At 51.6% G+C, this 21,030-nt stretch overlaps 1 protein-coding gene across 2 annotated transcripts in view; it reads right to left on the bottom strand.

Moving 5' to 3' along the window:
* LOC106829618 (liprin-alpha-1-like) overlaps positions 1–21,030 on the bottom strand; it is an 85,025-nt gene that overhangs the window by 37,540 nt on the left and 26,455 nt on the right. Inside the window, exons 7-16 of one of the 2 annotated variants that reach the window (XM_070487891.1) lie at positions 19,272–19,418; positions 17,743–17,877; positions 16,499–16,573; positions 16,036–16,119; positions 13,951–14,082; positions 12,581–12,643; positions 11,443–11,522; positions 6,851–6,986; positions 3,488–3,711; positions 590–821 (exon numbers count right to left, since the gene is read on the bottom strand). In XM_070487891.1, coding sequence (XP_070343992.1) covers positions 590–821; positions 3,488–3,711; positions 6,851–6,986; positions 11,443–11,522; positions 12,581–12,643; positions 13,951–14,082; positions 16,036–16,119; positions 16,499–16,573; positions 17,743–17,877; positions 19,272–19,418 — 1,308 coding nt within the window. The remainder of the gene's footprint in view (positions 1–589; positions 822–3,487; positions 3,712–6,850; positions 6,987–11,442; positions 11,523–12,580; positions 12,644–13,950; positions 14,083–16,035; positions 16,120–16,498; positions 16,574–17,742; positions 17,878–19,271; positions 19,419–21,030) is intronic. The other variant, XM_070487892.1, reaches the window with a different exon arrangement.

Genomic DNA, 21,030 nt, shown 5'->3' with positions numbered 1-21,030 from the left:
CCAGAGGCTGCGCACGAACGCAGCCCCGCGCTTCCCCGGGGAGGCCAAGCGGCAGCGCGCTCTCACTCACGCCACCCTGGATTCACCTGCAGAACCGGTGCCAAGCATGCCACCGAGGGCATTATTAAGAGGACCGATTTAGCTTTTTCTTCAGTTTTGTTTTTGACGGCATATTCTGTACCCTCCAGTCAGGCATCCCGAACGTAAAGACAGACAGCACTGACTCTCTCTGCACATTTTCCTATATGTTACGATGGCTGCTGTATTTACTTTTGTTACACTGTCTATCGCTGGAAAACAAAAATACCCCCCTAGCTGCCGAACCCTGCAGAGCTGACCACGCTCAGAGCTGAACAAGTGAAAACTTCTCTGGAGTTCAGGCATCACCCCAATATTAAAATTAATTTGTCACCATGCTATTGTTGAATGATTAAATATGAGTTGGTTTTAAAAATCTCAAACCTCTGAGCATAACAAGTGTACCTGATTTTCTTCCAGGTTAAAAATAAAGCATATTCATGGTGTCCAAGACTTAAATCAGGTGTGTCGGGGGCGAGGGGAGACAGCACAAGAAAAGACAAATCCTTACCGGAGTCATGATACCTAGTCTGTCCACCTCCCGAGCTGGGCTGTGCGGAATCCTTCGCGGGGTGGACCGGCCACTGTTCGGAGGAGAGGAGCCGGCGAGCGAGGAGGCAGGGTAGAGGGGAATGGAGCTCACTGATCTAAAACGACGAAGATTGCCAAAACTCCCACTGCCAACTCGAGACTCAATCTCCTCCGCCCGCTGCTCTGTGTTTTCCTTTTCTTCCTCTATCAACCTAAAGTAAAAACAAAACAGTCATCCTTCCTTCATTAGCAGACAGATTAACGGGTTCAGATGAAAAAATCGGTGCTTGCATTACTGTAAGGAAACTCCAATGACGGTTGCTCCAACAATGAACACTTCAGCAAAAACGTTCTACTTTTTCTCTCTTTAACACACACGGCTTCGGAACAGCACAAAGTACACCTTCCACTGAGTCTTACCAACTATCTCTGATCACTCGCGTTTGATTTTATTTACGTACCCCACAAGTCTGGAGGGGCTAGTTGGCAACTCTCTTACCACACAACGAGATGTTTGAATTTTACAGCTCCGACATTCCCACTTCTCAGGGCACAGCTGCACATTTACCTATCGGTTTTTTTGACTGGAAACTGGGAACTCTGATATAATCAAAAAATCAATTTACAAAGCAATCAGGAGTTTCCCAACACTTAAGTCTCTAGACTAGACGGAAACATTGATTTTTTTTTTTAAAGGTTGAGTTCGAACAAAAGTATTTTGTTTGTATTATTTGACAGAATTCTCCACCAGCCTCATCTGAATGAATTCACGTCAACCATGCTGCATTAATTTGGAAATTCGTAATTAAAGCTCTTCTCTCCTACTGTATAGTGGATGCTTAAACAGCAGTTTTAATATTTGACTATGCAAATCATTACTCTAATATTAAATTAGTAGTAACCTTGCAGTAACCTGTCCAATTAAAGTTCTACTTATATATTCTGAAAGTACTTTCTGTTATTGATACCAAGGCAGTGGACAGAATTTACCATTTATATCAGGTCAACTTGCTACCTAAAGAAGAACCCATTTTACTTAGCAATACACTGTGAAAAATAAAAGCTGACGTTTATAATCCTTTCGTGTTTCCCACAGCGATGGGGAAAGGCAGTCTTCCGGGCTCTGCCGGGTTGAACACAGCACACGAACCGTGGTTTACGGAGGCAGACTGCAGGCCGCACACCCCTTCCTTGCAGAGCCTACAGCTCTCCCTGGGTTAGTTCTGCCCCTCCTTCCCTCCCGCAGGCTCTGCGCAGGAACCGGCACTTGGCGTCTGTGTCAGCTTGACAAGAACAAAATGTTGGCAGCAACTCTGCCCGGACCTCCTGCAGGGTCCCTGGCACACGGCTGGTCTCTGTGTGCATGCAGGACCGGACCACAGCTGCCTCAGGCCTGACAGGGCAGATCTTGGGCTCCCTGTCACCCTGCACCCCAGACCTAAGGCCTCTTAATCCCCCCTCGGACGGGCAAGTCTTTGGCTTGATGAGCAGTGCCATGTCTGCGCCCAGGATCCAAACCAACGAAACACCGGGCCGCCTGCAGCGGAGCTCAGGAACTTAACCACTAGGCCATGGGGCCAGCCCCCCAGGACGGGCAAGTCTTTGGATTGAACCCAACAGTCGGCCCTTTGTCTTGTAAATTTACTGTTATAACTGCTAAGAGGCTTTCGAAAGAAAACACCTCTGAAACACTGAGGAGGTTAGGATTCAAACCATTCTTTGACCACTGTCTTTTTTTTTTTTTAAAGATGGGCGCCTGAGCTAACAACTGTTGCCAATCGTCGCCTTCTTTCTTCTTCTTCTTCTCCCCAAAGCCCCCAGTACATAGTGCTGGATTCTAGTTGTGAGTGCCTCTGGTTGTGCTATGTGGGATGCCGCCTCAACATGGCCTGAAGAGCGGTGCTGTGTCAGCACCCAGGATCCAAATTGGTGAAATCCAGGGCCGCCAAAGCGGAGCGCGTGAACTTAACCACTCGGCCATGGGGCCTGCCCCGACCACTGTCTTGTAATGAACCAATTTTCACATTCTATTAGTTTAACAGAGGAAAACGCAAGTAGGAGTGGGAATTTGCCAATCTGAAAACCTCGGCTTTCTGTTCCAGGTGGTTGGGTGACACACCTGAAAACGTGAGGCTCTGAAAGACACACAAGAGGGCCCTCTTCAGCGCTGGAGGAGGCACAAGCGGCAGGTGGACGCTGCCCCAGCTCCCTGCCCCCCGCAGGGTTCAGAGTTGGGGGACACTCAGGCTGGAGGGGGGCAGGAAACTCTCCCTCCCGCTTCCTACTGCATGTTTCACCTTCGCTTGCCAGTGGACTGAACTCTGGCGTTTCTCCTCGTAAGTCACCCGCCACCTGGCACTGCCCGTGAAAAGAGTCCTGCTTCTTACCCACAAGGGCGCCAGGCCAGTCCACCTCCTCCTGGCTCTCCATGGTGCCCTGCCCCACACCACAGCTCCCCTCTGCACTTCGGAGCAGGGAGGCCTCCTCCGATGTGCGCTCAGCTCTCTGCACCCCGGCCGTCTCTGGAACCCGGCCTGGGATCCAGAGCGGCACAGGTGGACACTGAGCTCCCCGGCAACGCTCTCCAGCTGTGTCATCGGCTCGTGGGGGAACGGACCGAACCCCTTTCACCCTTCTGCAAGATCTTGTGTACACAAGTGTACCCACACCACAACTGTGGCGAGAACGCCCGGTCAACTGAACTTTCCAATCAAGGGCAACCTCAGAACTTAAAACTATTCAAACAGGATTGAACCAAGTTTACTATCATGGGACGCGTAGAATACGTCCACAGTATTTCTTCCAGACTGTCCTAGGTAGCATACAATTCTTTAGAGACATGCACGGTGTCTGTGGTGCTATGCACAAGCCCACGTACCTGATCTCCTTGTTGATGGCGTCCAGCTGCTCCTGAAGCATCATGGCCAGCGTCTGGGCATCGGCCTGCCCACTGGGGGACAAGAGGCCAGCTGGGCTGAAGATGGTGTCCCTGTCGTCTTCGCCGTCGGACGCGTCCACATCACTCTCGAAGGCCTGCGCCACGTTGGCCAGGACACTCGCTTGCTGGGCACGTTCCCAATCCTGTTCATTAAGAGTCTGTACCTAGAAACAAGAAAATCAAATCTCAGCAAAGATGGAAAATAACAACCAAGTTACAGCAACTTACAGTAAACCTAGCAGAAACTTAAATATTTTTTAAATAGAAGCCCAAAAGATTTTGGAAAAATAGGCCATGCTTGTAAGTTGCTGACATGTATCAAGCAGGCAGTATTTCAGGGGCAGGACAGTCGATTACTTAGACTGCCTGGTAACAGTCACATCTCACTGTGGACACAAGGCATTTCCATGACGTTATTCACAATGGTGACAAGACCGAGTGCAAACAAAAACTGAAAATTAGAAAAATACACCACGGGGGGGCCGGCCCTGTGGCATAGTGGTTAAGTTCGGTGCACTCTGCCTCGGTGGCCTGAATCCACGGGTTTGGACCTACACTGCTAGTTGGCCACGCTGTAGCAGCGAACCACATATAAAACAGAGGAAGACCGGCATAGACGTTAGCTCAGGGCTAATCTTCCTCAGCAAAAACAAAAACCAAAACCACACACACACAAAACATGGCACGATCAGCCACGCTAATGGGAAGTAAAAAGTTCACTAGATCCACGGCAGCTGTGTTCACTGCAGTTGCCACACCACTGTACTAGTGTTATCGAGTAACACACCTCACTGGAGTTCCCCAATCCTCCCTCTTCTGAGCCCGGTGTGAACGAGCACAGACAGCAGCAGGCAGGGGCAGAAGGAGACAGCAGGGCAGCCGTCGGACGCACTCTTCTCAACACCCAGGGAAGAGCGAGCTGGCAGACCACGTTCTCTAGAGAACTGAGGCTCTCGGAGAAAAGCCTCCTCTGTGCCGAGCCACTCCTCTCTCGCGTGATGGAGGGGTACCGTTTGCAATCAGAATGCGCACAGAGAAGGCATGCGCGCCGGGGCCACGTGACCCATCCTGTGCCGCTGTCTCAGCCCCTCTCTCGAAGCCTCCATCTCTTCCTCTCCCGTCCTCACTGAGCCCAGGGCCCTGCCTCCCACTTCACTGACACGACATCAGAGCAACCACAAGACTTGAGATGCCCTGCTGGCTTATCTCCCCGTCCCCCGGGCCTTTACCCATGCACTCCACCTCCCCTCCCAAGATCTGAGGTCGCGGCCAGGTACCTGGGCCCCCACCCAGGCCAGCCCCACCTCTGGGCACGAGGCGCACCCCCTCTGGCTGACTCCAGGCTCGCCTGCTGTGTTCCCTTCCTCTCTCGGGGTAATCGATTCTCTACTGGCCCACTCCCATCAGCCTGAGAAGGTTTGCTCCCTTCTCCCTCCTTCAGATAACACACCAGAACCCACGGAACCTGGATGCCACGTCTCCTTCCAGCCACCACTGCACTTCCGTCCCGATGAGTAAAAGGTCTCCAGAGCCGCCTCGACTCCGCCTCCACCTCCTCGCCTCCTGCTCACCTCCCCTCCCGCAGAGCTGCTCCAGGATCAAAGCGCCCACCTTAAGAAGTCTGCCACTGACCTCCACTGCCCTCTCGTCTGGCCCATCGGCAGGCCCAGGCCTGCTGCTCTCCCCTCTTCCCTGAGCATCTCGCTCACTCGGCTGCAGGCCCCGTGGTCCCGGGTTTCTGCCTACCTCCTTGTCACTCTTTAGTCTCCTGCCGGTCCCTTCTCAGTCTCCCCAACCTCTCAATTTTGGAGTGGCCCACGGCTCTATCCTGGAAGCTCATCTCTATCAACAGGCACCCACTTTGGACTTGATCTCATCTTACACCTTTAAACACCATCTGTATGGTCATGACCCCCACATCTTTATCTCTAGTCGAGACTTCTCTCTTGGGTTCCAGGCCAGAATATCCAACTGCCTACCTGACACGTCCACCTGGACAGCAGATAGGGCTGTCGACCTGATCAGGGCCAGGCTCCACTCGTCGCCCCTGCCCCGCAGTCTTCCTCATCGCAGGAGACAGCCTCCAGCCTCCAGCTGCTCAAGCCCGGGCCCTCGGGGGCCTCACTCGCCTCTTTGTCTCATACTCTATATTCAACCCATCAGCACATCGTGTTGGCATGACCTTCTAATATCTCCAAATGGTTCCTTCCCTTCCTTGGCTCAAATGTCACCGTCCCTGTGAGACCTCGCTGGCTACCCTACTTAAAACTATCATTCCCCTCCTACAGCTCAGGGTACCCCGGGTTTCCTTTCCCTGCTTATGACCATCGGAAACCCTGTGGTGGTTTAAATATACGTCCACACTTCTCTAACACTCCTCCCTTGGCCCACAGTGAGGGCAGGACTCGCTAACTCACTCTAACGCACCGAGTGCAGGACAAGTGAAGGTGTGCTGCCTCCAGACCAGGGCCTCAGAGGCTGGGGCTTTCTCCTGGCTCTCTCTCAGAATGAGCCCGGAGCAAAGCTGGCGGTCATCTTTCCAGGACACTCAAGCAGCCCCCAGAGAGGGCCCAGGCAGAGCCAGGCGAGTGAGCCTGGAAGTGCACTCTTCAGCCCCAGGTGAGAATCCGGACGGCTGCAACCTCAGGAGAACTGAGCCCGAACCGTCCTGCTCACAGCCCCGAGCCCACGGAACCTGTGAACTCTAACTGCTCCTTGCTTTAGGCCACTGAGCTCGCAGCAGCCTGTGACCGCAGTGAGAGGAAACTGACACACAGCCCGTACTGTACTTCTCACGCACGCTGGCTCCTCACTAGAACGTGCGCCCTGGCGGTGTGGGCATCTTCTCTGCCTGTATTCACTGCTGGAGCCCTAGTCTATAATGACGCCTGGCCCAAACCAGGTGTGCACTGAATACGGGTGCTGTAAATAAAAATACGCAGAAGTAGATAAAGATGTGCTGTTAAACAGACACAAGTAGGAAGGTATTTAAACTTCCCAATGTGAATTCTTCTCACTAAAAGATGACGGATACACGCATTCATTCACGCTTATCGCTGCTTCCAAACCGTACTAATTACATTACGTTGCACTTAAGAGTAGGTCATATTCTATCAAAACTTGTTCTTCAGAGAAAAGCATGCCTAAAACGAAACTCTTAGCCAGAAAAAGGAAAATGGGGGGAGGGGATGAGAGAAGGCGACCTATGACCATTGGAATCCCCAAAGTCTCAAAGTCACGGGACGAGCAGGAGACGCGCCCGAGGGCCGGCAGCTCACGGGCAGCGAGGACGGAGGGCCTTGCCTTGGATGGCTCATCCCGCAGGGCTGCCACGCGGCCTTTCTGGGGGCGCCGCAACACCGCGCTGCTGCTGGAGGCGTCTGCGGGACCGTCTGCCACAGGGAACCTGAAATCCGAGACACTGCCCAAGTGGGGTCGGCTGAAAGATGGAAAACAAAAGGTCATTATTAGATAAGAAAAGTGAACTAAGTTTGTTAGTCAAGCCAGAAGCTGTCAATTTGGAAAACACGTAATTTCACAGAAAAAGGACTCCAAGGAAGGCACCTCTGTTGTCGCTCCCGTCAGCGTTGAGCCTTTCAGCCCCGCCAGCGGGGACACTCCATACCTAGGAAAGCCAATGCTGCCACTGCAGACCTGGAAATGAGAGGATGGGGTCCAGCTGTCTGGGCCGTGGAAGAGGCATCCGTCACCCATGTCAGGGCCCGCAGAGGGGTGCTCAGCCCTGCCTCTGCTCGGCCTTCTCCTCGACCCACCAGGAAGCACCCCACCCCCACCTGCGGCCTTCCACGGTCACTCTCCCATTTGTGCCAGGCGCCGCAGTGTGAGGCTGGTGGACACCGACACTCCTCTCTCTGCGTGGCACTGTCTGAAGCGCTCCCACAGGCCCCTCGGAGGGAGCGGCTGCAGAAGCCCTTCTGACCACAGCTCGGGCTGGTATGAACCGGGCTGGGCAGGACGCTTTGAGGATTCCGAACCAAAAGCAGAGACTGCGTGCAATCAGACTGACAGACAATCAACACGCCCGGCTAAAACAGTCCCCTGAACCAGTGACTGGGGCCCTGAGCACCCGCGAGGGAGACGCTCAAGAGAGTCACTAGGAGAGGCCCTGGAGAGGAACTGGTGAGCAGAGGCGAGGAGGGCACAGCCCAGCCCAGTGCTCAGCCCTGACCGTGGGCACCCCAGCCACACCTCAGTCCTGGCCCGCCACCAAGGGCCTCCCTGTTCTCTGGAAAGAAGGCTGGCTGCCTTCATTTTCAGGAGGCCTTACGATCTGAGAAGACAGAGTCCATTCATCTGATTAAAGCCAGTTAGACAGGGGACCCCTCGAGCCTCCCCACCCGATCGTGGACAGGGCCAGGCTGACATGCCAACTCATCTACTTTTGGTACACACCTCTCGACATCTTTTTAAAGAAATCCCTTCTTGTAGCGTTACACGAGATTTCCTGCCTGTTCGAAGATCTCCAAGTCTGGAATTCCCCTTGGAGCACACCCAGCCCTACTTCCTCTACCCCTTACTCCTCACGACACTGTCTCTCCCTCAGGGTGACTTCCAGCCCAACTGCTCTGGGGCCGTGAGACGGTTCAACGGCAGATGAAAGCGATGCACCTGAAATCCTGCGTGTACCTCTGGATGGTTCGGGAAGCACAAATGCTTCCCGATTCTGACACCCCTTCCCAGGCTTACCTGCCTCCTGACACGCCACCACCCTGCAGCTGATCACTTGCTGAAGCCTCTCTTCTATATGGCCAATCTGTTTATGGAAGGCCACCCATCACCGTGCTTTTCCACTCCTCAATCTAGACTACCTTTTCTCATGGAGAAGATCACAAAAACAAGATGACCGATCTCACCGTGGAGTCACACCAAATGAGCTGAGCCTGCCCTGCCTGCCAGACCCCTTCTCCTCAGTCCACCCAAGGCCCTTCCACGCCTACTGTGATTGGTCTTCCCCCCGTTTCTACAGCTCCCAACCACCTCTCTTCTAGGCCACTTGACATGCAGCCTCTAGCCTTGCCTCCCTGAAACAAAGCCCTTCCCTCCGCATGCAGCCTCTCCTGCCCACTGTCTTCAGACCACTCCGCCCCAGGTGACCTTGGCCATCCCCTCCTGCCACCTCTGCACTACCAGGGCAAATAGCTCCTTTCTCTCCTTGTCTTTCACCTCTAACATCACACCTGGGACCGGCAAACATGTCAAGACGTCTCCATCGGAAAAACTGCCCCCAGCTCTGCCACCCCCTCAAGCTCCTACACCGGCTCCCTTCCCTTCAGGACTCGACTTCCACAAGAGTCACACACGCGTGTCCACTTCCTCTTCACCCACGTGCCTGTGAGAGCCTCCTCGCACACACGCCTGCAATCCCGAGCAGCGGGTCCGCCTGCAGCGCTCTAACAACACGAGCCTTCCACCAGCGAGGACCTGAAGCAGAAAGCAAGTGCCTGTTCCCTGCACTGGTCCTCCTCTGCACCTCGCTCTCTGAAGCGCACACTCTCCTCCTCGAAACTCCACCTTCCAGCGGGTTCGGCGTCAGGGGAAGCTTCTGGCTCTGCCTCTCTGTCCTCGCTGATTTCTCCTCTAGTTTCTAGGAGTGGGTTAGGCAGGGACAGCCGCAAGATACCCTAAACCTTCAGGATGTCCTAACTTGGCAAATGCCGTAACACCTGCAGAGGTTGGGAGCTTCCTCCTGAGTCGTGTTGGAGGCAGGGGCCCGTCTCCTGTGTTTCAGTCACTGCCACCAGGTAAGCCCTTCGATAACTATTGCTAAAGCGTAACTCTCACTTGATGACCATTTTCTACAAAGAAGTAAATCACCTAAATGAGAATTACCGCCTCTACCACGATGAGGAAGAAAAACTCAGGATGCCGGGCAACTTGGTAGATTCACGCCGAGCCAGGGGGCTCACTCCCGCAGCAGCCGGCCCAGTCACGCCTCGAAAGATCTGCGAGCACCACGCCGTTAACTCTCAGCCTCTTAAAAACATACAGACTCCAAGTGCCGCACCAGACACGCGAACGTCAGGGCATCCTCCCGCTCCAGCAGCGCAGGCTCTCCGCAGCCTTCTCTTTCACCTCAAGGATGCGACCGTCACTCCCAGGTGGATGAGGCTTCCTCTGGCACCCTGGGCTCTGTCCTCCGATCCCGACACCATCACGCCCACACTCTGCCGGGTGCCTCAGACTCATATGCCCGACACTAATCAATCGTCCCCGGCCCCACCTCCTCCTGCAGTTCTGAGTTGAGTCAAGGACGTGACGGGAACCTCCAAGGTACCAGAACCTAACCTTCAGGATGATGCTGTCCTCTGCCCTCCGGCCTGCTCTGAAGCTCCAGGCTCCCTGAGCTCAGGCCAGGCAGTGTGTTCAGTTGGCTGCCCCTGTGGCCTGCATGTGTTCCTGTACACACACGGCAGGGGCTGGAGCGTGTCTGTGAGTGCGTGAGCTCCCCGTACACACACAGCAGGTGCTGGAGCGTGTCTGTGAGCACGTGAGCACCCTGTACACACATGGCACGTGCCAGAGTGCGCCTGTGAGCATGTGAGCGCCCTGTACACACACGGCAGGTGCTGGAGTGCGTCTGTGAGGGTGTGAGCACCCTGTACACATACGACAGGCGCTTGAACATGTCTGAGCGCCCCGTACACACACAGCAGGTGCCAGAGCACGTCTGTGAGCACGTGAGCACCCTGCACACACATGGCAGGTGCTGGAGTGTGTCTGTGAGCGCGTGAGCACCCTGTACACACATGGCACATGCCAGAGTGCATCTGTGAGCATGTGAGTGCCCTGTACAGACACGGCAGGTGCTGGAGTGCGTCTGTGAGCGTATGAGTGCCCTGTACACACATGGCAGGTGCCGGAGTGGGTCTGTGAGCGTATGAGTGCCCTGTACACACATGGCAGGTGCCGGAGTGGGTCTGTGAGCATATGAGTGCCCTGTACACACACGGCAGGTGCTGGAGTGCGTCTGTGAGCACGTGAGCACCCTGTACACACATGGCACGTGCCAGAGTGCGCCTGTGAGCATGTGAGCGCCCTGTACACACACGGCAGGTGCTGGAGTGCGTCTGTGAGCACGTGAGCACCCTGTACACACATGGCACGTGCCAGAGTGCGCCTGTGAGCATGTGAGCGCCCTGTACACACACGGCAGGTGCTGGAGTGCGTCTGTGAGCATGTGAGCGCCCTGTACATACATGGCAGGTGCCGGAGCATGTCTGTGAGCGTGTGAGCGCCCTGTACACACACGGCAAGTGCTGGAGTGCGTCTGTGAGCATGTGAGTGCCCTGTACACACACGGCAAGTGCTGGAGTGCGTCTGTGAGCGTATGAGTGCCCTGTACACACATGGCAGGTGCTGGAGTGGGTCTGTGAGCATATGAGTGCCCTGTACAGACATGGCAGGTGCTGGAGTGCGTCTGTGAGCGTGTGAGCGCCCTGTACACAGGTGGCACGTGCCGGAGTGCGTCTGTGAGCATGTGAGCGCCCTGTACATACATGGCAGGTGCCGGAGCATGTCTGTGAGCATGTGTGCGCCCTGTACACACACGGCAGGTGCTGGAACATGTCTGTGAGCACCCCGGACACACACAGCAGGTGCTGGAGAGTGTCTGTGAGGGTGTGAGCGCCCTGTACACACACAGCAGGTGCTGGAGTGCGTCTGTGAGTGTGCGAGCACCCTGTACACACACGGCAGGTGCTGGAGAGTGTCTGTGAGCGCATGAGTGGCCTGTACACACACGGCAGGTGCCAGAGGACGTCTGTGAGCATGTGAGCGCCCTGTACACACACGGCAGATGCCAGAGCACGTCTGCGAGCGCCCCGAACACACACAGCAGGTGCTGGAGAGTGTCTGTGAACGCGTGAGTGTCGTACCCGTGGTGAAGGGACGCGCCTCTCAGCCTCGCTTGGTCCAGCTCAGCCCTCAAGGCTTCGATGTCCAGTACGAGCTGATCCTACAAAACAGCAAATGACACATACTGCAGCTGTCTCCTTCAGGATTTAAAATTATTTGCATCAAATGTTGAACATAACCATAATAGGTTAAATTAGCAGTTATAAATATCAAGTATTTTAGTTCTGAGAACGTTTTCTCCGAGAGTCCTATAGTAAACATAAACACTCAGACCACCAAATTAGCTTTATAAACCCTGATGAATAAAAAGTCATGTCTTAGTCAAAGAGAAGTTTTTAGAGGCGAAACACCGAGTCATTAACAATTATTAATTCTGTAGAGAGATGTGGGGACGGGGAGAGGCGAACAATACTCACCTTCTACTGCACATACTTCCCTGTGTTGTCTTTTTCCTTTCTGTATTGTCTTTGTCTCACATCGAGCACACATTCATTCATTCATGAATCATTTGTTCATTTGTACGTCCAATCTCATTTTTGTACACGTCAAAACAGTAAGGAAAACTGACAAAAAACTTTTTAAGTCACCTATAACCTTCTAGATCTATGCTGTCCCATACAGCAGCCACTCGCCACACGTGGCCATTGAGCACCTGAATGGGGCTGGTCCAAACTGAGATGTCCTGTAACTATAAAGCACACAGCGGGTTTCAAAGACCCACTATGAAAAAGTGAATGTAAAGCACCTCATTAGCTTTTATATTAATGACATGATAAAATAACATTTGACTCTATCAGGTTAAGTAAAACTAATTTCACCTGTTTCATATTACACTTTTAAATGTGGCTACTAGAAAATTTTAGATTATACATGTGGCTCCCATTACATTTCTGTTGCACAGCACAGTTCTAGAGGACAGGTTTGTGCTAAGGTTTTAGCTTCCAAATGAACCCAGAAAGGACTCAGAACTCTGATCCCTACCCGCTGCCAGACTTAACATCCACCGCCAACACAAACGCATTCACGCACAACTCTAGGAGTGCCATAAATCTTACAGCAGGAAAGTTTGACTCCACTTCACCCAACGTCTGTAGTAGTTATAGCAACAGTGAACTCGCTCAATTCACGGATTTCTCAATGATTTAGAGATTTAAGTACCTTATCATGTTGCGTTTCTTCTAACTGCTTTTTTGCATTTTCAACTTCTCGTAATAGAGAATTCTGCAAAAGATGAAGAGTCCTTTAGTGTTGATTCTTGAAAACGTTTCACATAATAGTATGGCTACATTTCTGTCTAAGACAATAAAGTACCACGGAAAAGGGGCCACGTGAACGTACTCATGAGCAGTATTAGAGTGAAATGCAACAGTGAGACCATCGCAACTTCTAATGATAATTTGTAAATACAGAACCTACTACCTCCGTGATGGATTTTTCTAAGTAAGCATGTCAAGCCCATGGTGTAGGCCTATCTGCATCCGTTAAACTGGTCTATAGTAGCTTTTAGATTTTACAATTCATCGGTCACTTGGGAAACCTGACATAAGTTTCAAATGTACAGTTTAAATCTAAGGTAAAAGTATTCTTCCCTTAAGGTTGGCCCACTGATCAAGGAGGAAAGGGGGAAGCGCCCTGTGTGGTCTCTGATAACGCCTTTCCTGACGGGCTCTGTGTAACAGGACCCTCACGTCATTAGTAATGACCACTGGTCTCTCTCGAATGAGCGTGACCACGGTGCCCACCTCAGGGCAGGCTCTGGCCGTTATCTTTAGGGACACCCGTGTAGTCGGGACAGGTCGTGCCAAGGCCCAATGCAACTGTCGCCCATGAGAGCTTCTCTGACAAATTCTAGGGCTCTCCTTCACCCTGGGGATGGCTGAAGTGTCCCCATGATGAGAGGAGCATGAGTCCTGCTCAGACGTTTTCCAAACCGAATGGAGGGAGAGAGGGAGGAGCTGGAACACTTTCAGTTGATCCAAGCCTTTATTTTACACCATTCTCCTACACCGTTATGTTTATAAATGAGACAGAAATTAACTTCCGACGCAGGAGCAACGAAGGGGTGAGGGCCGGGCCCAGCAAAAGATTCCAGTGCAGGGGCTGGCAAGCGAGGGCCTGTCCCTGTCAACAAAGTTCTACTGGAACACAGTCACTCACTCACATGTCATCAACGGCTGCTTTCATGCTCATTATTAGTAGGCATGAAATTATTTTGCTCAATTACTCATAATTAGTAAAAGCCTAAAATTTTTACTATCTGGCCCTTGATAGAAACAGTTTGTCAACTCCTGCTCTAGAGAATAAGAATGGTAAACAAGCTTCCATACACACCAATTGGGCAAGAACATAACAAACGAGAAGTTAATTCAGCGAGCGGTTAACAGTTGGCACTTTTTCCTCCTTACGGAGTCATTTCTACTTCCTGTAATGGCTGTTAACCACCATTATGCAGCATTCCCGGGGAGCAGAACATGGGCGATCTCTTTGTAAAGGATGGGAAACCTTCGGCGAGGTGTGTGACATCCCACCTTGTCTTCCAGGGCAGCCATCCTCTCTTTGAGATGAAGCTGGAGCCTCTCATCAGACTCTGACAGAAGCTTGTCGACGGTGTCGGACAGGCGTTTGTTATGCTCCTCGTTCATCTTCTCTCTCTGCCTTGCCTGGAACAGGAGAAACAAAAACCTGGCCACTGCGAGCAAAGGCAGGATCGTTTCCCCCACCGTGGAGTCACCCGTGCCGCCATCCCTGGGCTGTTCCGGCCCTCCGCCATCAGTGGACGTCTACACGATGACCAGGACTGCCTCACAGGCGCAGAGAAAGGCAGGGCCAAGTCTGCGAGAGCGTTAATGAGAACGTCCACTGCTCCTTAAACGAGGCCCTCACGGGGCCTCAGCAACGTCACCCATCCCTGACTGTCGGGTGGGCTCCAGGAGCAGATTTACACCCAGACACAGCAGAGTTTCAAGGGGATCAGCTTATCCACACACCAGTGGAGGAATCTGCCCATGTAAACAGAAGCTTGCGTCTGGATTCAGGGGAAAAAATGAACTCAACTCACAAAGCAAAAGGTAAAGAAATTCATCTGGGGAAAAAACAGTGGAGACAGAGACTTTCACCTGTTCTTTATACTCCTACATCACTTGAATTTTTTGTAATGAACGTTTATGTTGAAAAATTACAAATAATCACGAGTAATTTTAAAACATAAAAATAAAGTTGCTAAGTCTGTGTTTTATAAAACTATCATCAATTTCATGGCTTAAAAAGCTTGTTTTCACCCCTTATTCTGAACAAATACAAAGGGCACGTGGAGGGGACAGGAAGGGCTAACAGGCGGCACCTGTCAGGGTGGGTCCCCCAGGCCGGTGGGCAGCTCCCGGGCAGAGGGCAGCATGGCTCAGGGGCTGAGACCTGCGCTCAAGCCACGCTGCCTGGAGGAGCAGCCCACAGGGAATCGCCAACACAGTCAAGCCCTCCGTGCTTCAGCGTCCTCAGCTGACCACCACGGGTGCCAGCATCTCCCTTTTCTCATGGGTCACGGTCAAATCAAACAGAAGGCTCTCAGAATCATGCCCCACACACAGCAGCTACCACCATCTGGAGAGACCCAGCACACCACACAATAAGGCACCGGTGTTCAAATATTTTTAAAGCAAAGCAACTTAAACGTTTACTTGGAATTGCCTTACTTATTAATGGCACCCCTATCTCAACACTGGTCCTTCCAAATTCTATCAACAGTTCTGAAAGTAAGGAAGTGCATCCCCAAACGGATAAAAATCTCTGCCTAAGAGCTACGCGTGTGCGTATGGGGGGCAGGCAGAGGACTAAGACACAATCTTCTGAAGGGAGTCAGAATGTTTGAAAGTCTGCGGTCCACGCCCAAGAATACGGGCTTCTGGTGAAAATAAAATCGGACGGCCTTGAATTGGTGTCGTAAGGTTGGGTGCCAGCCGGACGCAGGATGGCCACTCGCTCCATTGCCTGGATGCTCCACACTGACACCTGACCAACTCCTCAGGGAAAACTCTCTCAGGATTCAACTGACACGAGCCTCCACTGCACACTCTCTTCACAGCTCACAGCTCAGTCACGGTCTCCTCTTCCTCGCCAATACCCACCTCTGCACACACCTGTGTGTCTGCAGTCATACTTTGGTACTTTGGGAGACAGTCAGGCCCGTGACCTGAATTTGGGCTTTCAGTGCCATATCCTAAGCAAGTGGACCTGTCATCTAGGACAACACGCCTCACTCTAAGTTTCACGGGGACCCCAGGCCAGCACCTCAGGTTTCAGGGGCGCCTGGAGCAGGTCCCCTGACGAGCTGGTCAGAGAAGCAAGTGGCCTCCTCGGGCTGGGGACCCACCTCCCTGCAGGGCCTACGGGCACCAAGCTCTTCCCCTGCTGCAGTGCTGGCATGACTGTCCCCGGGGTGGATGCACCTGTCAGCAGACGACTCGTACATGAGGCCACAAACGAAACACACATAACAGGATGGAGAAGGGACCGGTGTCCGCGTCGGGACAAGTGGAATCACGAGGTGTTGCTTTCCTCTGCCTGAGCACGTCCCCCCGCACCGGGCTCGGCGCTCGGCCTTGTGCCTGGACACGTACCCGCTGCAGCTCTTGATTCTTTTCCTCCAACTGTGCCTCCATCTGGCGCAGCCTCTCCTCAATGTTGCCGTGTCTCTCCTCGGCCTGTCAGCAAACACAGTGTAAGTTCAACCAGTGTCTCCGCTTCACTGGCAGCATGTTGTACGCCACTGCGGCGGCAGCCAGCGGAACATGCTCTGCGTGCACCACTGTCAACCACGTGAGACGGAAAGCGTCTCCTTACATCTCCCGACACAGCCTACGTGGCTTCACGTGCTCATCTGGGAAGCGGTTAATCCTCTCACGTTGGTGACGCTGAGGCAGGACTGGTGTTGGTGACAAATGTGGTGAGAGAAATGTGCTTCCCCGACCCCGTGCCCAATTTCAGTGGATCGTATGCTCCCCACCCTCACATCACATTTGGTTAGTCAGCAGGGAAAGCAGGAAGCAGCAAGCGCGAGTGAGAGCAATGCACACGTTCTACCTTCCTGAGCTGGGCAGTAAGTTCGAACAGTTTAGCTTCCTTAGCAGCAGACATTCCAGAAGACCAAGGGTCAGACTATAATGCCAACCAGGGACAGGAGAGATGACAGGGGAGAGAAGAAACCGACACTTTAAACGCAGATCACGAAGGAAGAGAAGCGGTTCTGCGACAGCTGTTAGCAATGAACTTGCTCTGAGGGAGGCCTGTGCGCACTCGACAGCATCTGACCCACCCAAGGCGAGTTTTCACCAGCAGCAGCCTGTGCCTGTCCTGCCCTTTTCCCACGGGTGCCCTCCCCAGCAGCTCACTAAGCTCGAACCAGGCGACATGAAACCACTGACGGAGGCGCCCACACAGGCCTCTGCCAGGAGGCCCCCTGGCCCGGGGCCGCTTCTCTGCCTGGCTGACTCCCACGGGCACTGGAGGCTAAGCCTTCCCTAGGCCCAGGGAGGCTGGGCTCTCTGTCATCACGTGCTTCCTCCTCCCGTACGGGCCACCTGCTTCTAGTACCTACAACATCATTCTGAAGGTGCCTAGTCACCTGTGGATAGAGAGGGCAGGGCACGTGTCTTGCATACGCCTAGTCAACATTTGTTGAACAGATGAATGAATAAATTGCTTAAAAATTTGTTTATTACAAATTTATTTTCATTGTCTTTAAAAGAAAATGGCAGGGCTAGCCCTGCTGGCCTGGTGGTTAAGTTCGGTGTGCTCCGCTTTGGCAGCCCGAGTTCAATTCCAAGGAGCAAACCTATACCACTCATCTGCCAGTGGCCATGCTGTGACAGCAGCTCACATACAAAAAAGGGGAAGACTGGCAACAGACGTTAGCTCAGGGTGACTCTTGCTTAGCAAAAAAAAAAGAAAAAGTAAAACAAATGAGAATGGTGTTTTCCTATTTCTGGGACCAAGTCTATCCTTCTACACAAAGCTTCCATCCTACACTTTGAGTTGCTGACTAACTCTAAGCAGCAGTGACTCTTAGATCAAGCAGCCTGGGGATGAACAGCACACACCTGACAAAACTGGGGAGAAATTAGTTCAGGGATAACAAAAGAGGAGGCTCACACTGGACATTTAAAAAGCGGTCCAATCTCAGACAACGCAAGACTAAGAACCAATCTGAGCTCTTTCGTGGGCGGAGGTGCACCGACATAAGAACAAAAGGTAAACAAGGCACACAGGGAAATCATCTCAAGATCAAAATCCCGACATTGGCCCCAGAAGGGAACCCAAGGCGGCACCTTGGAGAGCGCGGCCACCCTCTGGGCCAGCTCCGCTTCCACCTCGGGGAGCGTCTCTGCTTTCCGCAAGGTCTGCTGCAGCTTCTGCTCCGCCAACTCCAGGCGCTCTTGTAACCGGCGGTTCTTATCCTCAGTCTACGAAACGAGAGCAGAGCATCAAAATGGACCAAATCTTCTGGCCATCTCCATATTGACAAACTGAGGAAAACTCTAAACGCAGACATCTCCTAAACCAGCTCTGACAGAAGCAGCACTGTGCTGGCAGGCACTTCAGAGTGAACCTCGTCTTCCACTGTTTGGGCTTGATTTCAATGTGCAAAGCCCCTCTGCCAAAGTAGTTGCTTTACCTAAATATCTTTGAAGAAGTCTTTTTTCTTAAAAAAAAAAAAACAAAAAACAAAAAACAAAGTTCCTATACATGAAAGAAAACCCATTTTCTGTAGAAGCTTGCTCATTCTTATTGACAAGCTAAGGAAGAAGAGTCATTATTAACCCTTTTTAAAAAATAACCAGACCCATGATTTGACGGTAACACTACTTCCAGCCAACTGCCAGGGGCAGGTAAGCCAAAAGATGGCCTTCTCCTTTGAAACAGAGACCTTCGAAGAGTCGGCCTAAGGAAAAGCTAGTCAAGCTATTTTTGTAAATGTATCATTGTTCTTTTAAAAAGTCCTCCTACTCTAAAAAAAAACTTCAATGTAGGAAATTTAGACAAGAACTTCTTAAAAAAAGAAAATTTTAAAAATCATCTGTAAGTTCAGGTTCCTGAGAGGCGGACATTTGCTCCTAAGCAGCTTTCTCCTCTTCCTGTGTGCACGTATCTCCGTAGACATACAGACAATATATTACGCTTGAAAACCTTTGGAAAACGCATCACACTGTCCACAGTATTTTGTGGTCTGCCCTTTAAAGTCATCCGTGTGAACAACTCCCAAGCTCTCAAACAGTATTCCACAATAAAATTGTTAATGGCTTCCTAGTATTTTATGTTTTATTTTTATTTTGGGTTTAATGATACACTTTATGATACACCAAATGAACTCACTTTATTTTCAAGAAGCTGAATTGGGGTTTCCTGGTTAACTCGATTCTCTGGGGCTACAGAGAAACAGGAGCAAGCGTGGCTCAGCAAACCGCAGGAGGGGCAGACTCTCCCTGCAGGCTGCATTTCTAAACGCGCCATGTATTACACTGACCCAGCTGTTAACAAGCAGCCGCTGCCTTGCAGCTCTCTGCCACTCTGCTCCTTTGGTAAAAACGCTAACAAGCAACAGATTAACATTCACTTAAAACAAAACAAAACAGGAGAAAGAAGCAAGGAGTGCAGTTCCATAAAATGGTTAAATCAAATCCTAAGTAATTAAAACTGGCCAGTTGAAGTCATTCACCCTTTTGAACACAGTAGTCTAAGATTACAAAAACTTTACATTGGGCCTTGGTTTCCAACATGGAAGTCACAGGAAAAAGGCCTTTAACTGCCTTAGTAATTATTCAGTGAAAGCCAGACAGAGCTCTGTAAGATCCCCTACCTGGCGATGCACGGAGTCTTTGTGCGCGATTTCGTTTCCGAGTTTGTCGTTGAGGTCGTGCACAGAGGTGGCCTCCCGCTGCGCCGCGAGGTAGCGCTTCTCCAGAGCAGTGATTCTCTCTTCCATGTCTTCCTTTTGGGCCATGGCCTACATTAGGTGTTTCAGACGGAAAAAAGGTGAATGCTAAAGAGAGAAAAAACTGGACTAAACTCTAATTTTGAAATCAAATATAAAATTAGTGTCCTCAGAATTAAGTTGATAGAGATGCCAGTTTCCTTCAAGGTGAATGGCAATGTACCTATCTCAAATATCATAAATATTCATAAATATTCACCTACTCTGTTTGGCCACTCAGTTTACGAAGCTTATCCTTTTCTACATAAGATTACCCAGAAAAATGGATAATAAAATAGCCCAATCTTGCAAGAATCCCAGGAGGTGAAGGTCTTGACAATGAAGACACGACCTCTGTGTGCCTCACAATGCAAGTGCGCTCCTGCAGGACGGGGCGAAGCCCCTCAAGGACACAATGCTGAGACACTAGTCTCATTTTCTTGGCTAGAAGTTGGATGAAACCTCATGCAATTACCACAAAATTAAAGCAATAACATTAACAAATGGGAACAGAAGTCAAAGTTCAATTTAATTGGATGCAACCTTCTGATGCCTCATTCAGCAGCAAAATTCTATTACACAGTATCGAACACTGAAACCAGGACCAGAACTTTCTGATAGCGCCATTCCTGTCCCCCAACCTAAAAGTCCATTTCAGGTCCCTCTTTGTTTACTAAGGAACTCATGTTAGCCACGTCTTAATATTCAAAGTGACAGGTCTTAAAGAAGTTCGAAATCCTCTGCATATTAAACTCCGCCACATAAATAATCTCCTCCTGCTGCCAAAGAACAATATAACTAAACAAGTTCTGTAATAAATGCAGTCTTTTTCTTTGTTTTGAATTCCTACAGAAAACTGCTCGCACCGAGTTGCTGAAGGGGCAGTGCGGCTGCTCCGCACCCACGTGAAAAGGTCTGAAGGGTCTTCCCGACAGGCTCTCTGAGATGGTCTCGCAGGGGTGCGCGCGCGTGTGTTCTGTTTGTTTACAAAGGACGGGCTGCAGTGACAGGAGGAAGCACCAGAGAAAGTATCCAGCCCTCATTTGCTCTTATAACGATGGTTAGACAGATTCTCGTAAATAATTCTACGTGCAGAAACATGTGCCGGAAACGAGTCTATTTCTGCATATTGTTCCAGCACGCTCCTCACGGCACAGTGTGAGCCAATTCCACTCTCGCTGTGGTACGACCTCTGACATTCAATACCGTCACCCATCCCTTCGCAGAGCAGAAGGTCAGAGCGCCGGAAGACTGCCAGGAACGCGCCCTTAACGGTCAGCAGATCACGCTCACATCACTTTCAGGGAACAAGCAGACAACCGATACCAACATTCCCCTTAAGCAAGAAGGAAACCTGAGCATAACGAAGAATAAATTCAGACAGCCTGGAAGCCGTGGACGTTGAGGGACCCACAGACCAGGGCACTACAGCCACACCGCAGCACGGCGGGGAGCCGCGGCCAGCAGGCTAACAGACCAGCTGGACCGGGGGTCCTCCAGCTCTGAAGACCTCAGGGAAAGGAGGCCTCACCACAGAGATGGGGAGGCGCCTACCACAGCCTCACAGTGCTGTTCTGTTTGGCCGTCACTTATACAGTAACCCAAAGGCTGGAGGGTGCTGGGAGTGTGAGGGACAAGATGAGCG

Source organism: Equus asinus, chromosome 17 (assembly GCF_041296235.1).
Source record: "Equus asinus isolate D_3611 breed Donkey chromosome 17, EquAss-T2T_v2, whole genome shotgun sequence".
Taxonomy (NCBI): domain Eukaryota; kingdom Metazoa; phylum Chordata; class Mammalia; order Perissodactyla; family Equidae; genus Equus; species Equus asinus.
This window is presented reverse-complemented; position numbering and strand designations above follow the sequence as displayed.